The sequence below is a fragment of the Carya illinoinensis genome, chromosome 7 (genome assembly GCF_018687715.1).
Source record: "Carya illinoinensis cultivar Pawnee chromosome 7, C.illinoinensisPawnee_v1, whole genome shotgun sequence".
NCBI lineage: Eukaryota > Viridiplantae > Streptophyta > Magnoliopsida > Fagales > Juglandaceae > Carya > Carya illinoinensis.
Window position 1 is genome coordinate 16,412,532 of NC_056758.1, and position 18,314 is coordinate 16,430,845.

Consider the following 18,314-nt stretch of genomic DNA (forward strand, 5'->3'; position numbering starts at 1 on the left):
ATTGCTGCTACTCTGTTAAGCAAATACTAGTTTCTGTTTACATCATCCTTTCATTAAAATTTTTGATAAGTACCAATTGTTTTATTTCTATTGTGTCAAAATTTTAATTCATTACAACACACTTTCTTTCCGTAATGCATTTTACATTTCACCCCCTATATCCGTTTCTTTTTAAGTGTTAACATAGAATAATTTTCCTGATTTATAATTTGTGTATCCTAAGTAAGTAACCAAAGTTTAAAACTTCAATAAAAGTGAAGGTCTAAATGAAGCTAATAAACTATATCAGTGGGATGTTTCAGCTTTGTTCATTTTGGGAAAATTGAGATTAGAGGTTTAATTAACCAAATCCTACTTTCCTATGCAAGTTTCATATGCTAAGACTTGACTATATTGAGAGACTGAAATTAAAAATATATATCTGTTCACTAAGAATTGCAATAAAACTTAGCTTAGTTGATTTTTTGAGGCGATTGGTGGTCACTTTTTCTAAGGTTCCATCAGAATACTATATCCACTCAAGTCCATGATCCTTATTGGTACAATTTATTGTCAAGTGTCAATAACTAGTCACGTATCTTGAGGGCCATCAAGATAAATTATAGGTGATGATTGGAATGTTTTATAGCAGCATCAACTGTTGTTTTTCTTCATTTAGTTTTTTCTGCAATTCTCCTATAATCAATTTTGGCATGTGAATAGGTTTCTTTATTATGTTGATACTTGCATTAGTTGTTTGATACAATGAAACGAGTTAGGAAGGAAAGACTTGTTGTGCTCTTACATGGGTCTCACAATTTTATTTAGCACTCTCCTTTAGACTTCCATGGTTGTTTTGATTCTGCACAGAAACTATAGAGAAGTAAATAAACGAGGGATTTAATTTTAGTTTCTAACATGTTGACGTACTCTGGGTTTAGAAGGCACAAAACTCAAATTCTTAGCAATTTATGGTTGGTAGGGGTGATACATGAAAAGGCCAGACAACTTTTGTATTGGGATTGGTTCCTCACTGATCATTTGTGATCCTTTTATTTTGTAGGTCGATGCCATGGTGTAATTGGTTGATGCTTATGACAAAGAGAGATTTGCAGAGTCAAAAATAGAGCTTGATGCTCTCTCTCAGTACATCAAGTAGGCAAACACTTAGATGGCAATTTTTCTACCACTGCTGCAGCCCCTTCATTCAAGTTGGTCTTGGGAATATTAAATTGTATATATTCAATTGTAGATGTATATGTTTGTTTCATAAATTGTATATATAATTGTTGGGTAGAAGAAGGGTTGGCAAAATGAGTTTGTTGGATAATTAGGTTGAGGAAAAAAATTAGTTAGGAAACAATAATTTAAGTCTCAAATTAAATTATTAATGTACATATGGTTAGTATAATTGCAAAATATAAAAAAAAAATTATATTTTTTAAAATATTATTATTAAAAATAATATTATAGTATTATTTTGATGAATCTAATAGCTAATCCAATGTGAGGTTATGGATAGAAAGGTTATGAATTTATGGAAAATGTGTACTTTTTATCAAATTTTGAAGATGGCTTTGATGAAGCCAATGTGGATGCTCTTACTCACCGACTCTTTAACCCCTAGCTATTTACCTCATAAAATTTATCTACTTCATTTTTTTTGTACAATAGATTTTTTTTTTTTATAAACACATTTTTTAGAGCAATTTTTTTAAAATAAAATTGACACTGGATTAAAATCAGAAAATCGGACCAAATTGGATGAAATTAGTAAAATCGAAAATACTGGTTTAGGAGAATAATCAATGTGAAACCGGTTTTTAAAAATGTAAAACTAGTATAACTGGTTCGATTTTAAAAATTTTACAAAACCAAATCAAATCGGACTGGTTATATTCTTAAATATTATTATAATATTATTTTTATTTTAAAATTTAAAAAAATTGAATTGTTTATTATAGTTTATATAAAAATTTAAAAAAATTATAATAATAAAATAATATAATATGAGATGAAATGACTTCTATATTTAAAAAGGGTCCAAGTAAAATAAAATAAAAAACTAAAATATTCAAACTGTAACTTAGTGCTGTAAATTGTAATATTGAGGGGGCTAATTAGCATTTCTCATGTCAAATTGTCGCACTGTAGTACATTTGGGACGGAGAGGGACGCACAGAGAGACTGCAATGGCTGACAACCTCTTCGAAGGCTTGCCTCCTCCTTCCCAGCAAAAACAAGAACAACTACAACAAGAAGAACAACACCGATGCTCTACAACCGCTACCATAGCCTGCGACTCTTCTCTTTCTTCTGCTCTTCCGGCTCCGAATCCAATTCTCAAAAGCGCCCTTAAGCGGCCCGAACCCACCGAATCAAACCCTGAAGGTGCATCCATTGTCTCTATGAAACCCTAGATTCTTTCTCGTATATGTGTTATTCTTTTATTCTAATATCTGGGTTCTAAAATCTCAGTTTTACGAGAGCAAGAAAAAGTACTTTTGAAAAACGGGTTTCGTGATTTTTAAGTTGTCTTGCTCGTTTAATAAAACTTGTATTCGGGGTCTTGACTCTTAATTTTATGCTATTTTTGGTTTTTTTTTTTTTTTCGAATGAGCAAGAAATGGAAGGGAAAAAAAATTGAAGACGGACCATGTAGCTCTGGTGTAGCCTTTCCCCAGTAATTGAATGGTAATTTGAGTTTGTCTGAGAGTAATTTGATGTTGGGGGGTGTACAGTTTTATTGAGAGTTTGCTTTCATGTCGTGCTAATAAGAAACATAATTTTGATTCAACTGAGTATCTTTAGGCTGTTATTGGTTAGTAATTAAATGTAAGGAACTACCCCCTTCCCATAAGATTAGGAATTTTCAATTAGTACCTGGTAATAATAGATCCATAAAACATATATACCTCTAACCATACTAGATTTATTTTATATATATATGTATGTATATAGATTGGCACTGGGTGTCTGAGAACAAAGTGCGAGATTTATTATATAATACATAAACAATATCTTTGACGTCAATACAGAAGCATAACTCAAAATCTTTTTTTTTTTTTTTTTTTTTTGATAAGTATAACTCAAAATCTTAATACTAGTTTTTCAACACTAATTAGGACTTTACCAAGTCATGGTCTCAACTATTGGTTCTGGCTTACTTGATTATTCTCTTACTCTTCACCTGGGACATTTAAAACATTAAAATAAAAAATGAATAGATTACTTTGTAAATAGTACATCATACAGTAAAAGTTTTTGAATAACGATTTCTCTTTGAAGACTTATATAAGCACAGTTAAACATTCGCACACCAATCAATCAAATGCTTATTATATTAACCTTTCTTGCGTAATGGGTAGGTTACTGCTATCTTGTTGGATATAATCATCCTTGGTGGACCACCCCTTTTCAAGTTCTTTAGGGTGGCTGGCACGCCCACTTATAGCTTTGCATTGGTAACAAGCATCATCATACGACCAGCATATAAGTATGTAATGATCCAAGAGAAGCCCAAACTAAACCTTGGCCCATACTTTAAAAGGATTAGTCAAAATTACAATTGAAGCCACTTGAGATCATCATTATAAGAGGTAAGAGCTTCCCCCTCCCAACCAATGTGGGAATTCATTCACAACCTTCCTATACTCAATCCAATCTGAGGTATTATGATCTCCCCCCATAAATCTCCGACATCCTCATCAGGCCATTCCATCATATAGGTGGTATAGCTCAAACACCATACTTTTGGTTGTGTTGGGTTTTGATACCATTTGTAATGATCTAAGGGAAAGCCCAAGCCACATCTGGGTTCATACTTTGAAAGACTTGGTGAAGTTATATTTCATTATAAAGGGTAAGAGTTTCTCCCTCTCAAGCAAGGTTTGATCCCCATTAGCTACCCTCCTATACTAAATCCAATCTATGGCATTACAAAACATTCAGAAGTACAAAATTCCTATAGTCTCCATTACATAATAGTAGCACATACATCATCATAAGGTTTTTCTGTCAATTTATTGGTGACAATTTTAGAGTAGAAAGGGGCTGAGAGGGGTGGCACATTTGAGAGGATGAGAAATGATATTTGCAGTCGTAGAGTGCACAAGCGCCACGCAATCCATTTGAAAAAAGTGAGTAAATACGGGACCCACAAGAAAAAGACTAATTTTTTATTAATGAACTCCAATATTTTTCAAAACGATTACGTGGTGTTTGTGCACTCCATGACTATATTTAGCATTACTCTGAGAGGATTTGGGTTTCATAATTTGGTAGTTTTACTGTTGATTATATAGAATTAACCTAATGTAATGGCTCAAGGAAAGCCCAAGCCATGCCTAGGCCTACACTACGAAAGGATAGTCAAGATTACAATTAGAGCTCCTTAAAATGATTACAATGGGCAAAACTTCTCCTTCCCAATAAATGGCTTTTAGGGGGCATGGGGTAGGGTTTTCCTAGAGTTCCCAGGCACCTATTTGTTGTAAGGAAACTTTTCTAACCTATAGGAATTTGGCAGGAAGTCTAGCTGTCCCAAATCAGGCAAAAAAATAATTCTACACAAATCCCAATTGATCCCATTATGAAAAGTTTCCTCATATACTCATTGTAACATCAATTAAAATACAATCAATCAATACCAAAAATATTAATCAGCAGCTGTATATCAATTTGCAAATAGAACATATAATAATTATGTTAATTTAGAGCTCTTGCTATTCTTGGGTTAAAAAGAAAAAGAATGTTATTTGTGACACTCCAAATCTCCTCTTTCTAGGGACAACTTGGGTAAGTCACCCTTCTTTTGTCTCAACACCCAACATTGGAATTCTACATTTACTTCAAAGACTAATGATGGCAATAGAAATAACACCAAAGCAATTATAAAACAAATATTTCATTCCAAACTTAGTGTTTACTTGCAAAAATAACAACAATTTGTTCATTTACAAAATCTCATTCAATGAGCTCTTCACGGTCATCCTCAGCTGCACTCTGCTTGTCTATAGGCTCCTCTTCATCTAGGGGTATTTCTATAGCATCCTCCCCTGAGCCCTCTACAGGATCCTCCTTGGCTATCTCTTCTGGCCTAAAATACTGACACTCAGTACCAATCTCTAATAGTCCACTTTGTTGAAGTGGTATATCTAGTTGTGAGTTCACCATGCACAAACTTAATTGTCACCCACTAAATCTACTCTATCTGTATGGATACAAGAGGGTGAGTTGTGAAACTTAGCAAGTAGATTGGTGTCAGTGTGTGATATCCCGGTATTTGATTGCTTGTGTTGGCATAGACGTCAAGACCTACAATTCTTGAGCTTTATGGTCATGGCCTTTTTGGTATAGTTTGGTTCAACTATGTACTTTAGTTTGATTATGGCTATCAAATATTTTTTTGAGTGGCTATCAAGTATGATATATGTATCTAATAAGTAATGCACAAGAGAATAATGCAGAAACACAAGAATAATGTAATAAGTTATGTTTAAGTAAAGCTTGGCCACCATATGGTTGGCCAAAATGACCATTCCTATTTTTATTTTTTAAAGTCGACATTTTAAAATAAAAAATACATTTATATTAGATAAATTTTATCTATTATTTTTTTAAGTTAATTTATTTAGTTGAGAAAAAAAATCAAAGTTGACATGCGGCAATCTGTGAAGTTGCCATGTGTATTCAATTATGTTGTTTAATGGAAAAATTAACAAACAGTCTTCTTTCTAGTTAACTCATACCACAGGAGGTTATTTATTAAAAAGCTTTTGTAGGATCTTAAACCTAATTACCTTATAGCACAAGGGTGTTTGACTAAATTTTTCTAAATTTTATTTAATTAGTTGATGTCTTGATTGTTATGTTGCATAATACTCTAATAAAGAAAGTTAATGGGCTAAATATATTACTATCTTGCTTTTTTAGCCTTTTTTCTAATTTTATTTTGCAGATTTTTTGTAGTTCTACATTGATTAAGTGTGTGTTTTACTTCAATCAAGCGTGTGCTGGCACTTTGTGCTTTGCGCCTAGGCTCTATACGACATTTGTGCTTAAGAGCACCTATCACTTTCACTAACAATGGATTCAAGGCCTAATATTAGTTGTTCTTTGGCCCTAATAACTTCTTCTTTTTTTTTTTTTTTTTTTTTTTTTTTTTTTTTTTTTAAGTAATAAGAAGCCCTAATAAAATCCAATACATCACCTATGCATTTATGTCCTACCTTGATGCCCAATTAATAACTACTCAACCTTTAAGCCCAATGTTTCAATATCTAAGTGAACTATTTCAGAACTATATTTTCCAAACCCAAAACTTTCTATTTCCATAATGCTATTCATCAATGCAAGCCTAATCCGAAAATATTCAGGTCCAGTTCAAGTGTTAAGATCATAAATTGAACTTTAACCTCAAACCTACAAGACACTTGTCTAGATCCCATCAATATTCAGCTCAGTCATCTTTGGTATTACATTATTGGCAACACAATTTAATATTTTTTGTTATTTGGTGCATGTGTGGCTCATTACATTGAGCAATATGCTAAAATTCTGCTTGGATGAACTATATTATCATGCCAATCCCAAATGAGGAAGCATTAAACATAAGATTTGTTTTTTCTTCCACATATTCTCAGTGACAAACGAGATCCCTAGAATGTTGGCTTTTATGGTTTGTTAATTTGCATTTCATTTAAACTATGTTTATCTAATTAAAGTACTGAAATCTTTTTCTTGCATTTCTTATGAAATATTATTCTCTCAAATTAAGCTGACATGTTCAATATTATCCTCAGCCACTGCCCCTAAAAAACGCTTGAGGTTTAAAACCACAACAGATGCTTCGGAGAAGCAAATTATAGAGGCCATGCAGAAGATAGCTTCTCATATTAGGAACCCTGCCAAGTTTGGTAAGGCTTCAAAGCTGGCCATACAGCTGATTCAGGCAGGAAGTGTGAAGCCAGGGACTAGTGGTCATTTCTTTGCCATACTAGAAGCTGCAATGTCTTTGTCCACTTCTTGTATGGATCCTTCAGTGCGAGCAGATTATCATGCATTGTTCTCAGCAGCACAAGATGCCACAGAAGTAAGAATGTGGTTTTTTCGCACACATTAATTCTTTGCCTAATAGATAATCAATTTGCCTTTTCTTGGGATCATCTAACCTTCTTTTCTGATTGTAGTGCCTGAATAAGAAGCAAAAGAATCAGTTAACCACATGGATGACATTGGCAGTGGATGCAAATGATTTAAATACTGATGACAGCTTTGTGGTAGGAACTTCACTTTCGGTATCTTTTTGTCATTATACTCGCTGAATCATTAATTAAAACTCTTTTCTTCATATTTTGCTAATTAGAAGCATATTGGGGTTTGCAATAAGAATGTAGTATGTCGTATAGCATGTTGTAGTTGGTGTACCAGAAGATGGTTTTTTATTACTGAAGCCATGTGCAAGGCTTTTGTCCATTTGTTGTTTGTGAATTGCTTAGGTTGTTGTGCATAAGTTTCTTCCCCAATAGATCTACAACATTGTAATCTTCATTTATATATCAGTTAAGAAATATGTTTGAAAATCTATTTATGGTGACAGATATAGAAAATATGTTTTTGGAATTTGTATTGTAACTTTAAACTTATCAGTTATTATTCTTATTTGATGATTTTCTGGTGACGCTGATAGGATAACTTGAAAAAATTTGTGATCAATTGATGAAATAAAATTTTCTTGAAAGAAATAGGGGCAGTGGGAAGTCCAATGCCGTCATTCTCTAGTCACAAACCAGAGATCCACGATGTTGTTTTTTGGTCTTGAATTGGTTTTGGTTCCATTTTTAGTTTGATTTTGGTTGGTTGATTTTGTTTGGTTCGATTTTTGTTTGGTGATATGTCATTGTATCAGTTTAGTTTGGATCTGGAAGGTGTGTGGTGGAAGGAATAATTGTTTTTTGGTGGTTTTGGACAGAGGAGCAGCCGGTTCCTACCCTCCATCCTTCCACCTGTATGATGGAGATGAACAGCCTTTCTGTAAGGCAGGGCGTGAGGGAACAGTCCCTATCTTTGAAATGCCTACCATTTCAATTCATCCAAAGGCACCACATAATACAATGAGGAATTGTTTTCCACACCTCAGCAATATCAATGGTAACCCAAAGACCACTTCAACACCTGAAAGTATCCATATTACCCTTCTAGGCATTACCCATTTCACACCAGTCCAGTTGAAGATGTCATCCCACAAAAATCTGGCTACCTCATAATCTAACAAAATATGATCAACAGTTTCCCCATTTTTCTTACACAAATAGCACCAATCCCAAATAATAATACCATGTTTCCTCAACTTATCAATGGTGAGAGTTTTCCCAAAGGAAGCAGTCCAACCAAAGAAAGCAATCTTGGGAGGTACTTTGATGACCCACAAGGACCACATAAAAGGATCGAACAGTAAATTTTCTACTCCCATTTGGAATCCAAATCATCCTATCCTCCACTGCAGTATCAGTATTCAAAGCATACAATAAACTAAAAAAAATCAGCAATGATACCTAGTTCCAATCCTGAACCACACTGATGAAACAAACATTTCACAAGATAGGACCATTAGAACTATCCCTCAAATCAACCACAATAGCTTCCTTCCAACCTCAAACGAAAGCATTCCGAGGCTTTGATATATTACTTCCCATGACCGAACTCAATGGTATTTCAGCATAGAGTCTGGTGGAAGAACTCAGTATATCCATCCCCTTCTTTCAGCATTGAGCCCGGGGTTTTTGTCTCCATGATATTTCTTCCATTAAAAGTACCTTCTCAACCTCCGAGGATACAGAGCATTTCCTAATGGAATCCTCAGCTGAAAGAGAACCAGTCATCTACCTTCCCTCCAAAGCGTTCCAAACCTTCAGGTCCTTCAAGGCCTTGAGTTTTCTTGCAAACATTTTTTTTATAAGTGTTTTCCTGCCAAAGTTAAACTTGGGGTGCCCTCCAAGTAATAAGAAGACCACCAAGATCTCGCCTTATCCCCAAAGCCATAAACTTTCAGCCACATATTCTCGAACTTGAAGTATCTTCTGCCTTCATGAATGCCCCCACAATCAAACAAGATAGGGAAGTGGTCAGAATAGAAGCTAGGTTATCTCTTCTGATACAACAAAGGGAAATAAGCCTCCCAAGAATCTGTTCAATCTAGACCAAGCCTGATTGTTGGACCAAGTGCACGTATCTCTAGCAAGAGGTAAATCCAAGAAATCCAAATAAAAAATGAACTCAAAAATGAATCATTATATTTGTGGCATGTAACATCAATCTATTGGAAAATAAGTCATCCTATCTAAATGGTTTCTTATTGGTTTCTTGCAGAATGGGGGACGAGTTAAAAATGTTTAAAATCTTTGACAAATACAACTCTCTGTGTGTATGCATGGTGTCATTTAGGTACACACTATGTATGTATGTTGTTTTCTATGTGATACTATAGTTAACCATACAATGAAAACTTTGGCAATATAAAAAGAAAAGGAAAGGTAGTTGGTGAATGCTGTTTAAAGAAAACCATTTCTGAACACAATGTTACTTAGACATAGTCTAGTTAAAGCCCCGTTTGGTTATAAGACTCAATTGAGATCAACTCAGTTCAGTTTAATTTTAAGCCGAGTCTAACATTCAAACATTCAAACACCAAATTCTAAAACTACTTTTTCTTTTTTATGGGTAATCAAGAAATTATATTCATAGCAATAGGCAAAGCCCAAATACACAGGAAGTATACATGAGAAATACCTTGCTAGAGGTTACAATAGAAAGAAGAAAGTCATGGACCCTAATTCCGACCCTAATTCCGTTACAAACTATGGCCACTGCCCATAAGACTTTTTTTTTTTTGTCACCACTCACGCCGTTACGTACGCTAGACCACAACATCAAACATCCAAACACCCAACTTTCAAATTACTAAACTAATCTTAACTCAAAACCCCTTTACACATAGAACCCACAATCTTTTTCAACTAAGCACTTCTTAATATGTGGGACCCACAACCTTTTTCAACTTCCCATAAATAGTACTAAACTCATCTTAACATCCAAATACATCTAAACTCATTTAGATTGGCCCCACATAACTCACTCTACCAACTCAACTCACTACTATTTATAAAGAGCTCAGTTTAGTTCAGCTCAGCTTAACATTCAAATGCAGCCTAAGTGTACGTTTGGGTGGTAGGTGCCCCTCTAGAATAAAATGTATATGATTTTGCAGTGTTCTTATTTGTGGCAATTAAAACTCAGCCATAAAGAAAGTAGCAAATATGGAAAGCTATTCTGTTGTGTTATCTGGTGACTGCTTGGCAGTATCCTGTTCATTTCTTATCTAGCTATTTTGTAAAGATTCAATGGAAGTTCTAGCCATATATCTTATATGCACTATAACCTGGTATAGTCAATTTAAAAAGAAAAGAAAATTTGAAGTTTCTCTATAATTATTTATAAATACATTGTTTGCATAGTATGTGGCCAATGTAGAACTTAGCACTCATGACTACCTTTATAATTTAGCCACACTGTGAATAATTTCTTTTTCCCATTAATGTGGGACTGGGGTGTTACATATTTGTTGATCTTTTGAAGTTGGGGATTGTAACTTTTAGTTTCTGTTCTTGAATACTTGTATACTTCATAGTTGTCTACTTAATAGAATGACACCCTACGTATAAAATAATTGATGTCTAAGTGTCATTGTGTAAATATATATATATATATATATAATTTGTGGTCCTGGATTGATATTTTTGTAGAATTTTTGTTTGTAGATTTAGATGTAAAGAGGATGTAAGAAATTTAAGAGGGGAGTTCGTAAGACCCCACTCCCACATTAGCAATATGCATAACCACTATTCGGCTAGTGCTTTCGTTGGGTCATTTGACTCTCTGTCTCTTTTTATCTCTCTCTGTGTTGTAATACAATATATGCAGGTGAGTTATTATCATTGTTTTTTTTTTTCCTTTTCTTTTGTTCTTCTTCTTCTTCTTCTTCTTCTTCTTCTCCTTATTGATTTATTTTTTTTACCTCTAGTAATTTCAGAATTACAGAATTGAGGTCTTTTATGTCCTTATTTTAAAATGCTTCCAGTCTTCATGGGGTAATTTGTAGGTCACTGGTAGATTAGAAATGTATTACCTTCAGGTTGAGTTTTCTATAGCCAATTATTGAACTGCAAGATGTAAAACGGCATTCATATGTAAATTTCTATTTTGAGACTTCTTTTATACTTTTGGTGCCCTGGAGTTCTTTTCCTAGTAGATTTTTAGGCATTCTTGTTCATCATCTACCCTTTTTTTCATTGCCCAAATCGCACTTTTTTTTATTGCTTAATGAAATGTTTTTTAATTGCCCAAATGACACTTATTAAGTGGATTTTTGTAGTTTCATTCTATATTTGATGTTGGAGATGAAGGTAAGCATGCTTCATTCGAGTAGATATTGACATAATACACTTGGCTTTCTACTAATGTACTGCTTCTATTTGAACTTTTTGGTGCATAGCCAACAGAACAAATGCCTTTTCAGCACCTAGATCTAGGCAATGTAGGGATATAGTCTCCTGTGCTTGTTGACTTTTGACTTTCTTGGGGCCTCTATCTCTGGTAATTGATGTTTGACCTTGACGTATAATTAGAACCGAGTTTGGAGGCAAGGGAAAAAGAGTGTAGAAGAAGTTCAAATTTCTAGTCTTTGAAAGTTGTAATTGAGACATGTAATTTCATTTTTTTTTTTTTATGTTTTCTTTCTCAATAAAAAAACTTTTTTTTAGTCCACACAATGCATAAATGCTAATTGTTTCTATAAAATGGCTTCTTTCTATTTCTACTTCTTTTTTTTTCTTTGTGTAGAACAGTATCTGTGACCTTTTCTCTGTTACGGTTGTCATCCTTCTCTTTCCTTGATGTGCTTTTGCACACTTTTGCTTCCTTCACGTACTTGCTTCTTCACATAAACACACACATGTAAGGAATTTATTTCTTTTCAGATGTTGCACCTCATTTGCCTGGAAAAGGAGCCTAAATTTTTTTATTAGGTGGCTGAATTATTGAATCAAATCTAAGGATTGTGCCGATTGGCTTGGTGGTAATCTACTGACAACATGATTAACAACAGTACAAATTGTACAAATTGACAGACAGATATGCATGAAAATGATGGAAAAGTGATTCCACATTTTCACCAATTGAGCTACCCCACGTTTAGATTGCAATTTCTCTGGTGTTTGGTGAAAATATGGAAATATCAAAAATGAAATGTGATTTAACATTTTTCACCACATTTACTACATATACCATCTTCTCCAACCAAATTGACAACAGCACAACTAACAGACAGATGCATGTTTTACATTGCGACATCTCTGGGATTTGCTGAATATGATGGAAATACAAGAAGTAAAAATAATGCACCAAATGACAGCTGCCGCATGTTTAGATTGCAATTTCTCTAGTACTCAGTCAAAAATATAGACGTATTGAAAATGAAAAGCATTTAAATATTTTCACCATATTGACTACATCTACCCCTACCACACGAAATCAACAACAGAGGAATTCAAAGGAAATTTGTACTTATCTTGTCTTAGTTTATGGTATAGCTTGGCCAAGGATTCATAATCACCGACATTTATGGTGCATTTATATGTGGTAGTGATTATTTCTGAAAGTATGTTAGGTTTTCTGAAGCGTAACTGACTCTTCTTTTCTTTTCTTTTCTTTTTTCTCTTTTTTACTTTTCTGCCTGTGCTTCTGGTTTTCGTATAGTTTTCAAAAACAGCTGGACGGATCAAAGAAGCGATATCTAATCTACCGTTTGCAACCAAGATTGATGACACTGATGAAGCTGCAGCCCTGGAAGAAGAAATGGAATTGACAAATGGAGATGCTCAAATAAAACATGACATGTCTTTTGCTGCTCCAGCTGAAGAAAATGAAGAGGAGTCTGACCCTTTCGGGCTTGATGCTTTCATGCATAGTTCAGTTAATAAAGGTGAGAAAACAAAGGGAAAGAAAGATGCAGCAGCCAGGATTAAAGAGGAATTAGAAGAGAATAAGAGATTTGTCAGGTCACAAAGGGAAGCCTTGATTTCATGTTTAGAGATTGCCGCTCGGCGTTATAAAACTCCATGGTAAATGACAATGCTACTTGATTTTTCTTAGACTTTTTAAGATGCTCATATAGCGTTCAGTCTCGTATATGTTTTCAGAAACTTTGTTGTGAGATTCCAAACTTCTCTTTTCAGGTGCCAAACAGTTATAGACATCTTAGTAAAGCACGCCTTTGATAACGTATCAAGGTTCACATCCCGACAAAGGGATGCCATTGAGAAACTATGGGCTTCTATACGGGAACAGCAAGCTCGTCGGAAGCAAGGAAGATCAGTTACCGGGAAACTCGACGTGAATGCCTTTGAATGGCTGCAGCAAAAATATGCTAGCGAAAAGATTAGCATTCGCCATTCTGTTGGAGGCAGTGGAGATCGCCGTGCTCAACAGTGGCTTGGTTGAGACTCAACCTTTTCTTTTACTCGAGTGTTGCGTCATGTATCATGCCAAATACTTGCCAGCCAGCCCTTCAACGAAAAATTAATTTAAAGCAAAAAAAAAAAAAAAAAAAAAAGGGATAAGGAAACCTCTTTGCAGTCTATTATGTGAACTCTCAGTTACTGCTTCAACATGTGAAGTTTGTGCTTTCATGACCTTTTCTGGCTTCTTCCGTGAATGTGTTCAATCTGTTTAGAATTGACCCTACGTAAAACTTGTTCTTAAACAATAAACAAACATGGTGGAAATGAAGCCTTTGGTGTCTCATTCTTCAGTAAAGAGCCTGGTGAGGATATGTGGAGCAAGGGATGTCAGTCCATTGGCAACACCCTGGTGTTACTACCTAATCTAGGCGGGTAATCATGGATCGAATATGCGGTAAGAAGAATAAGTTGCTATGGAATGAGACAAGGTTTAGTCAGAGGCCAAGTTTTAATTATACGTCTAAACCGATAAAAGGTTTATCCATTAAGAATAATAGTATGAACATGTCATTGTAACTTGCCAAATAATGTTATACAACACCAATTATTCATGACTCTCATCCAAGTATTACAAATCAAACATAATTCGTCACCTGATTAAATAGTACATTTCCACCAATGCAAATAATTAATTGTGGAGACAAGCCTCCGTTTCTATTACTTGAGCAAAGTCGGCCCTTCTTCCTTAGAAAACTTCTCTTAGGCTACGTTTACATCAAGGTATACAGTTTCGATAAATGAAATCATAGATAAGTTAAACATATATGACAATAATACTAACGAGAGGCAATGCAAATGAATATGCATGCATTGTCTCATATAAATGATATGTGAACATATATATATTTGTACATAAGGAGGAATCACCCTCAAGACAGAAAAACATGTATTCATCATTATGTAGATGAACTACCATTTGAATAAAACAGAAGAATATAAGCATATTGAGGAGTCACCCTCTAAGCAAATCTCAAGTATACATAGTTATCTTCGAGGCCAGAAACCACTATCTTATCAAAACACAAAAATTCAGCATATCTCATCATATAAATGTCAAACAAAGAATCACTCCACCATTCGACGTGGGGAATCACTCTACCTGATCAACATGCAAGTTGATTCACTGGTTTCAAATCTTCCAACATGGGGAATCACTCAACTTGTTCAACACACCTGAAGATAATATATATGATCAACTCGAGAAATCACTCTACTCAAGCAATCGACTTACTTGAAAACACCACATATGATACACCAAAAAAATCTTGCTACCCGTTTATTAAGTGAGGTCAATATGAAAATGTTCCACCTCAATTATCATGAAAAGTCTCTCTACCCGTATGAAACTTAAGGCAACATGTTGTAGGAATGGTGCAATGACTCCTCTACCCGTCCATGACAATCGACATATGGTTAGACTCACGCACCCGAAAATCACAATCATCACCAATCTATGTGACACCCCACTTAAAAGTACCTTAGGCCTTGACCCTAGTAGCCATGACTCTTAACTAAGTAGAAGTTATGATACTTGAGAAGAAGGAAAATTTTGAAGTTTGAGTTGACATAAGAGCTTACACCTTTAGTTTGGTTAGAATTATTAGAAAATTCTAGTGCTTTATAAATTTTAAGAAAGAGATCCCAAGAGGTCAATGGAAGAATATCACACGGCATATGGGAGACTTGTCGCCTTGGTGGGCTAGATAATTTGGTTAAAATACTATCTGAATTTGGAGAAGGCTCAAGAGTTGGTTTAATAATCAAGCCGAATAAGATTAGAAGGCGAAGATGGACCCATGATTTTAGGCCAACTTAGTAGACACAATATTTTAGCAACAAACACTATTAATCTTTAGATTAAAAAAAGCAAAAATAAAACAAAATCTATTTTTAGCTTCATCTTTTGATAGAAAACCTTAACAAAGTAAAACACCAACGTAATCAAATCTTTTGCAATTACGTACATACAACATTATTCATCTAATTTTATGTCTTAGAATTAGAGATATTATGAATAAGATTACTCAACAAGTCACTAAAAATCATCTCGACTAAACTTGACTTGAACTTGATTCATTTATTTAAATATGTAAATCATGGATATAAAACTATGATCGATTATTGAATTATACAAATCTTATAAAACTTAATTTGACTTGCACAAGTTTATTTAAGTTCATATAAGCTCTTAGTTATTATTTATTTATCATATACATTTTAACTTTATAATAAGAATATTTTCCTTATCGAAAACGATAAGAAAAAAATCAAAATCTTAGTATGTACAATAGTTTAAGTCCTTATGAATATAATAATTGATACATATTATATATAGGTACTATTTAAAGATACGTATGAAAATCTAAATTTGGTTTATTAAAGTTTTGAGTAATGCTAAGTACAAGTTTTAAATAAACAAGTCTCGTGCAAGCTATTTGTAAAAAAGTGAGTCTCACTACACGTTTTTAAGATGGAGTATACTTTTTTTTTATAAAGATTTGCACGGAATTGATCTATTTGAGATTTGTACAAATCATTTCTATAAAATCTTTAAATAGAGTTATAAGAAATATAATAATATTCTATTTTATTAAAATTGAGTTACTCGTGAATAAGTTTAAACTAATTTCAAAATAAATGAAATGCTCCCGAGCATAAAACAAAACTTGTTCATAATTTCAAACTCGAGTTATAATCAAATAAAAAGTAAGGAAAATACTAGCGGGCTTCTCAAATGACTAGATTTTTTTAATTTATTTTAATTTACTCTTTTAATTTTTTTAATTAAAAAATGATTCCCTTAACTTTTTTTTTTCTTTTTAAAATATCCAAAGATGGGAAACATACTTTTGTCATCTGTTATTGGTTTGAACTCCACACAATTATAGTTTTCTATAACATAGTTGAATTATAAAATTCCTCGCGCAGGGAAACCATACTTAAGAAAAAAATATATTCATTTTTAATTTACTCATCTTTCTCTCATGAAAAATTCTATTCATAAGCCTTATACACCATACACAACTCTTTTTATTATTTTTTTAAATTTGTTCTCTTATCAAATGTGTGGTATATGGATGATGAGTAGAATAATTCAATTATTTTATGAAGAATTCTTAAAATAATTCCATGATGTAGTATTAGATAGTGAGTGAAACAGTGTTGTTTCACCTTAGGGTTTAAACACCCCCCTTCCCTCTTCTTCTTATTCTCTCCTTCAACTCGTCCTCAGTTCCTCTCCCAGACTGCATCACCCGCTGCCCCCTCCCCCCTCGCATCTCTCTCTCTCTCTCTCTCTCTCTCTCTCTCTCTCTCTCTCTCTCTCTCTCTAATCGCAGCGTCATCGACTCATTGCGCCACCGAAGACACTTCTCTGATTTCTCTCCATTCTTTTTCTCATTGTGCCACCAAAGACACCGTCGAACCGACCGAATTTATGCCGAGACCAACTTCAATGGTTTTCTCCCCCTTCATCAACCGGTTTTGGTCGAGGTTTTCACATTTTCAAGATTTCGGTTAGGTTTCAGTTTTGCCCAAAAACTGCGATGAAGGGATTGATTTCCATCCCTAACATTACATGATAGTTTACAAGTGAAATATAATAAATAATCTCTAATTATCTAATACAATATCATATAAGTAGCGTAGTATGCATTAGATACCCTTTCCTCCGCTCGACAACAGGTCTACAATCGGCTGATGTGTCCTCTATTTTTTAAGGATGGTGCTAGCAGGCCACCCAACACAAATATGAGGATTTTTTTTTTATTTTGTAAATAATTTTTTAACATCTTTAATCATTAAGAAAAAATTAAAAAAAAATACGAAATTTCACTAACAATCATTTCCTTAACTATTAAGTAAAAATAAATAAATTAAAACAAATTAAATACATGAGTAGTAAGATTGAGCTGTAAGTTTGAGGGGCTCTACTAGTATTTTCCATTTTTTAATACAAGAAATTTGTCCTTTCTTAAATTCAAACAAAATTTCCCCTTCAAGAGTTTAACTTCAAATCGGACAAGATGCTTTGGGCATTTTACACCATTCAATAATAGGATGACACATAATTAATCCATTATAGTTATCGTCTGTTGGCTTACATATTACAACTGCTCTTTTGCCCTTTATAGTGAGTCCATTCCTCCCCCCACACTCTGTCTCTAAGTTCACTTTCTCTCAAGTCCTCTCACCTTGTGAGTCCATTCTTTCCTCTCAAGCCTAAATCACCCTATGAAGCACTTGATGATTGATTGGAGTTTGAGCCTTCAATTGGGAGAGATCCATGGCATGGTGCTTTGGGTGCAAAAGCTAACGGTGTGTTGTTGGGGGGAGGTTTTAGACTAACAAGTGGTGGGCTTCTAGCCGGTAAGGGAGATACATCAATTGTATTAGTGACCAACAGAGGATTTCCCTCAATCATAACCTTCAAAAATCTCACCAGTGGTGGGTGAAAGATTGTTTCCACTCAAATCCAACAACCTTAACGATTTCAATTCAGTAAAATTATTAGGGACTAAGCCATTTAAGTTGTTTTCTCCAAGCCTGATTTCAATCAAGGAACTAAAATTTGAAATTGAAGGACTCAGAATGCCATTAAGCATGTGTCTTGGCAAATTTATGACAAAACCTGGGAGTTTGAGTTGCAGCTCAGTCCCAACCATGGCTCTTCATAGGGTTCATAACCAAACCATCAAGAATATTTAAAAGAATTTGATATGTGCTTCTTCTCCAATTTTTGTTTGCAATTGACTAGAG

General features: G+C 34.1%; 1 protein-coding gene and 1 long non-coding RNA gene across 3 annotated transcripts; both read left to right on the plus strand.

The window, feature by feature from the left end:
• Nucleotides 1–2,099: 2,099 nt before the first annotated feature.
• Nucleotides 2,100–13,729, plus strand: LOC122315989. Of its 2 annotated transcripts, none has more exons than XM_043132378.1 (5): nucleotides 2,100–2,370; nucleotides 6,783–7,072; nucleotides 7,170–7,277; nucleotides 12,793–13,157; nucleotides 13,272–13,729. In XM_043132378.1, exons 1-5 carry the CDS (start codon nucleotides 2,112–2,114, stop codon nucleotides 13,534–13,536), a joined length of 1,287 nt encoding a protein of 428 aa, XP_042988312.1. In that variant the 5' UTR covers nucleotides 2,100–2,111; the 3' UTR covers nucleotides 13,537–13,729. The 2 variants fall into 2 exon arrangements, with proteins under 2 accessions (XP_042988312.1, XP_042988313.1); XM_043132379.1 differs by having other exon boundaries at nucleotides 2,102–2,370; nucleotides 7,170–7,259.
• On the plus strand, nucleotides 7,284–11,573 carry LOC122315990. Its single transcript, XR_006244212.1, has 2 exons — nucleotides 7,284–9,223; nucleotides 9,349–11,573. It is a non-coding gene; the product is annotated as an uncharacterized LOC122315990 (long non-coding RNA).
• Nucleotides 13,730–18,314: the final 4,585 nt, after the last annotated feature.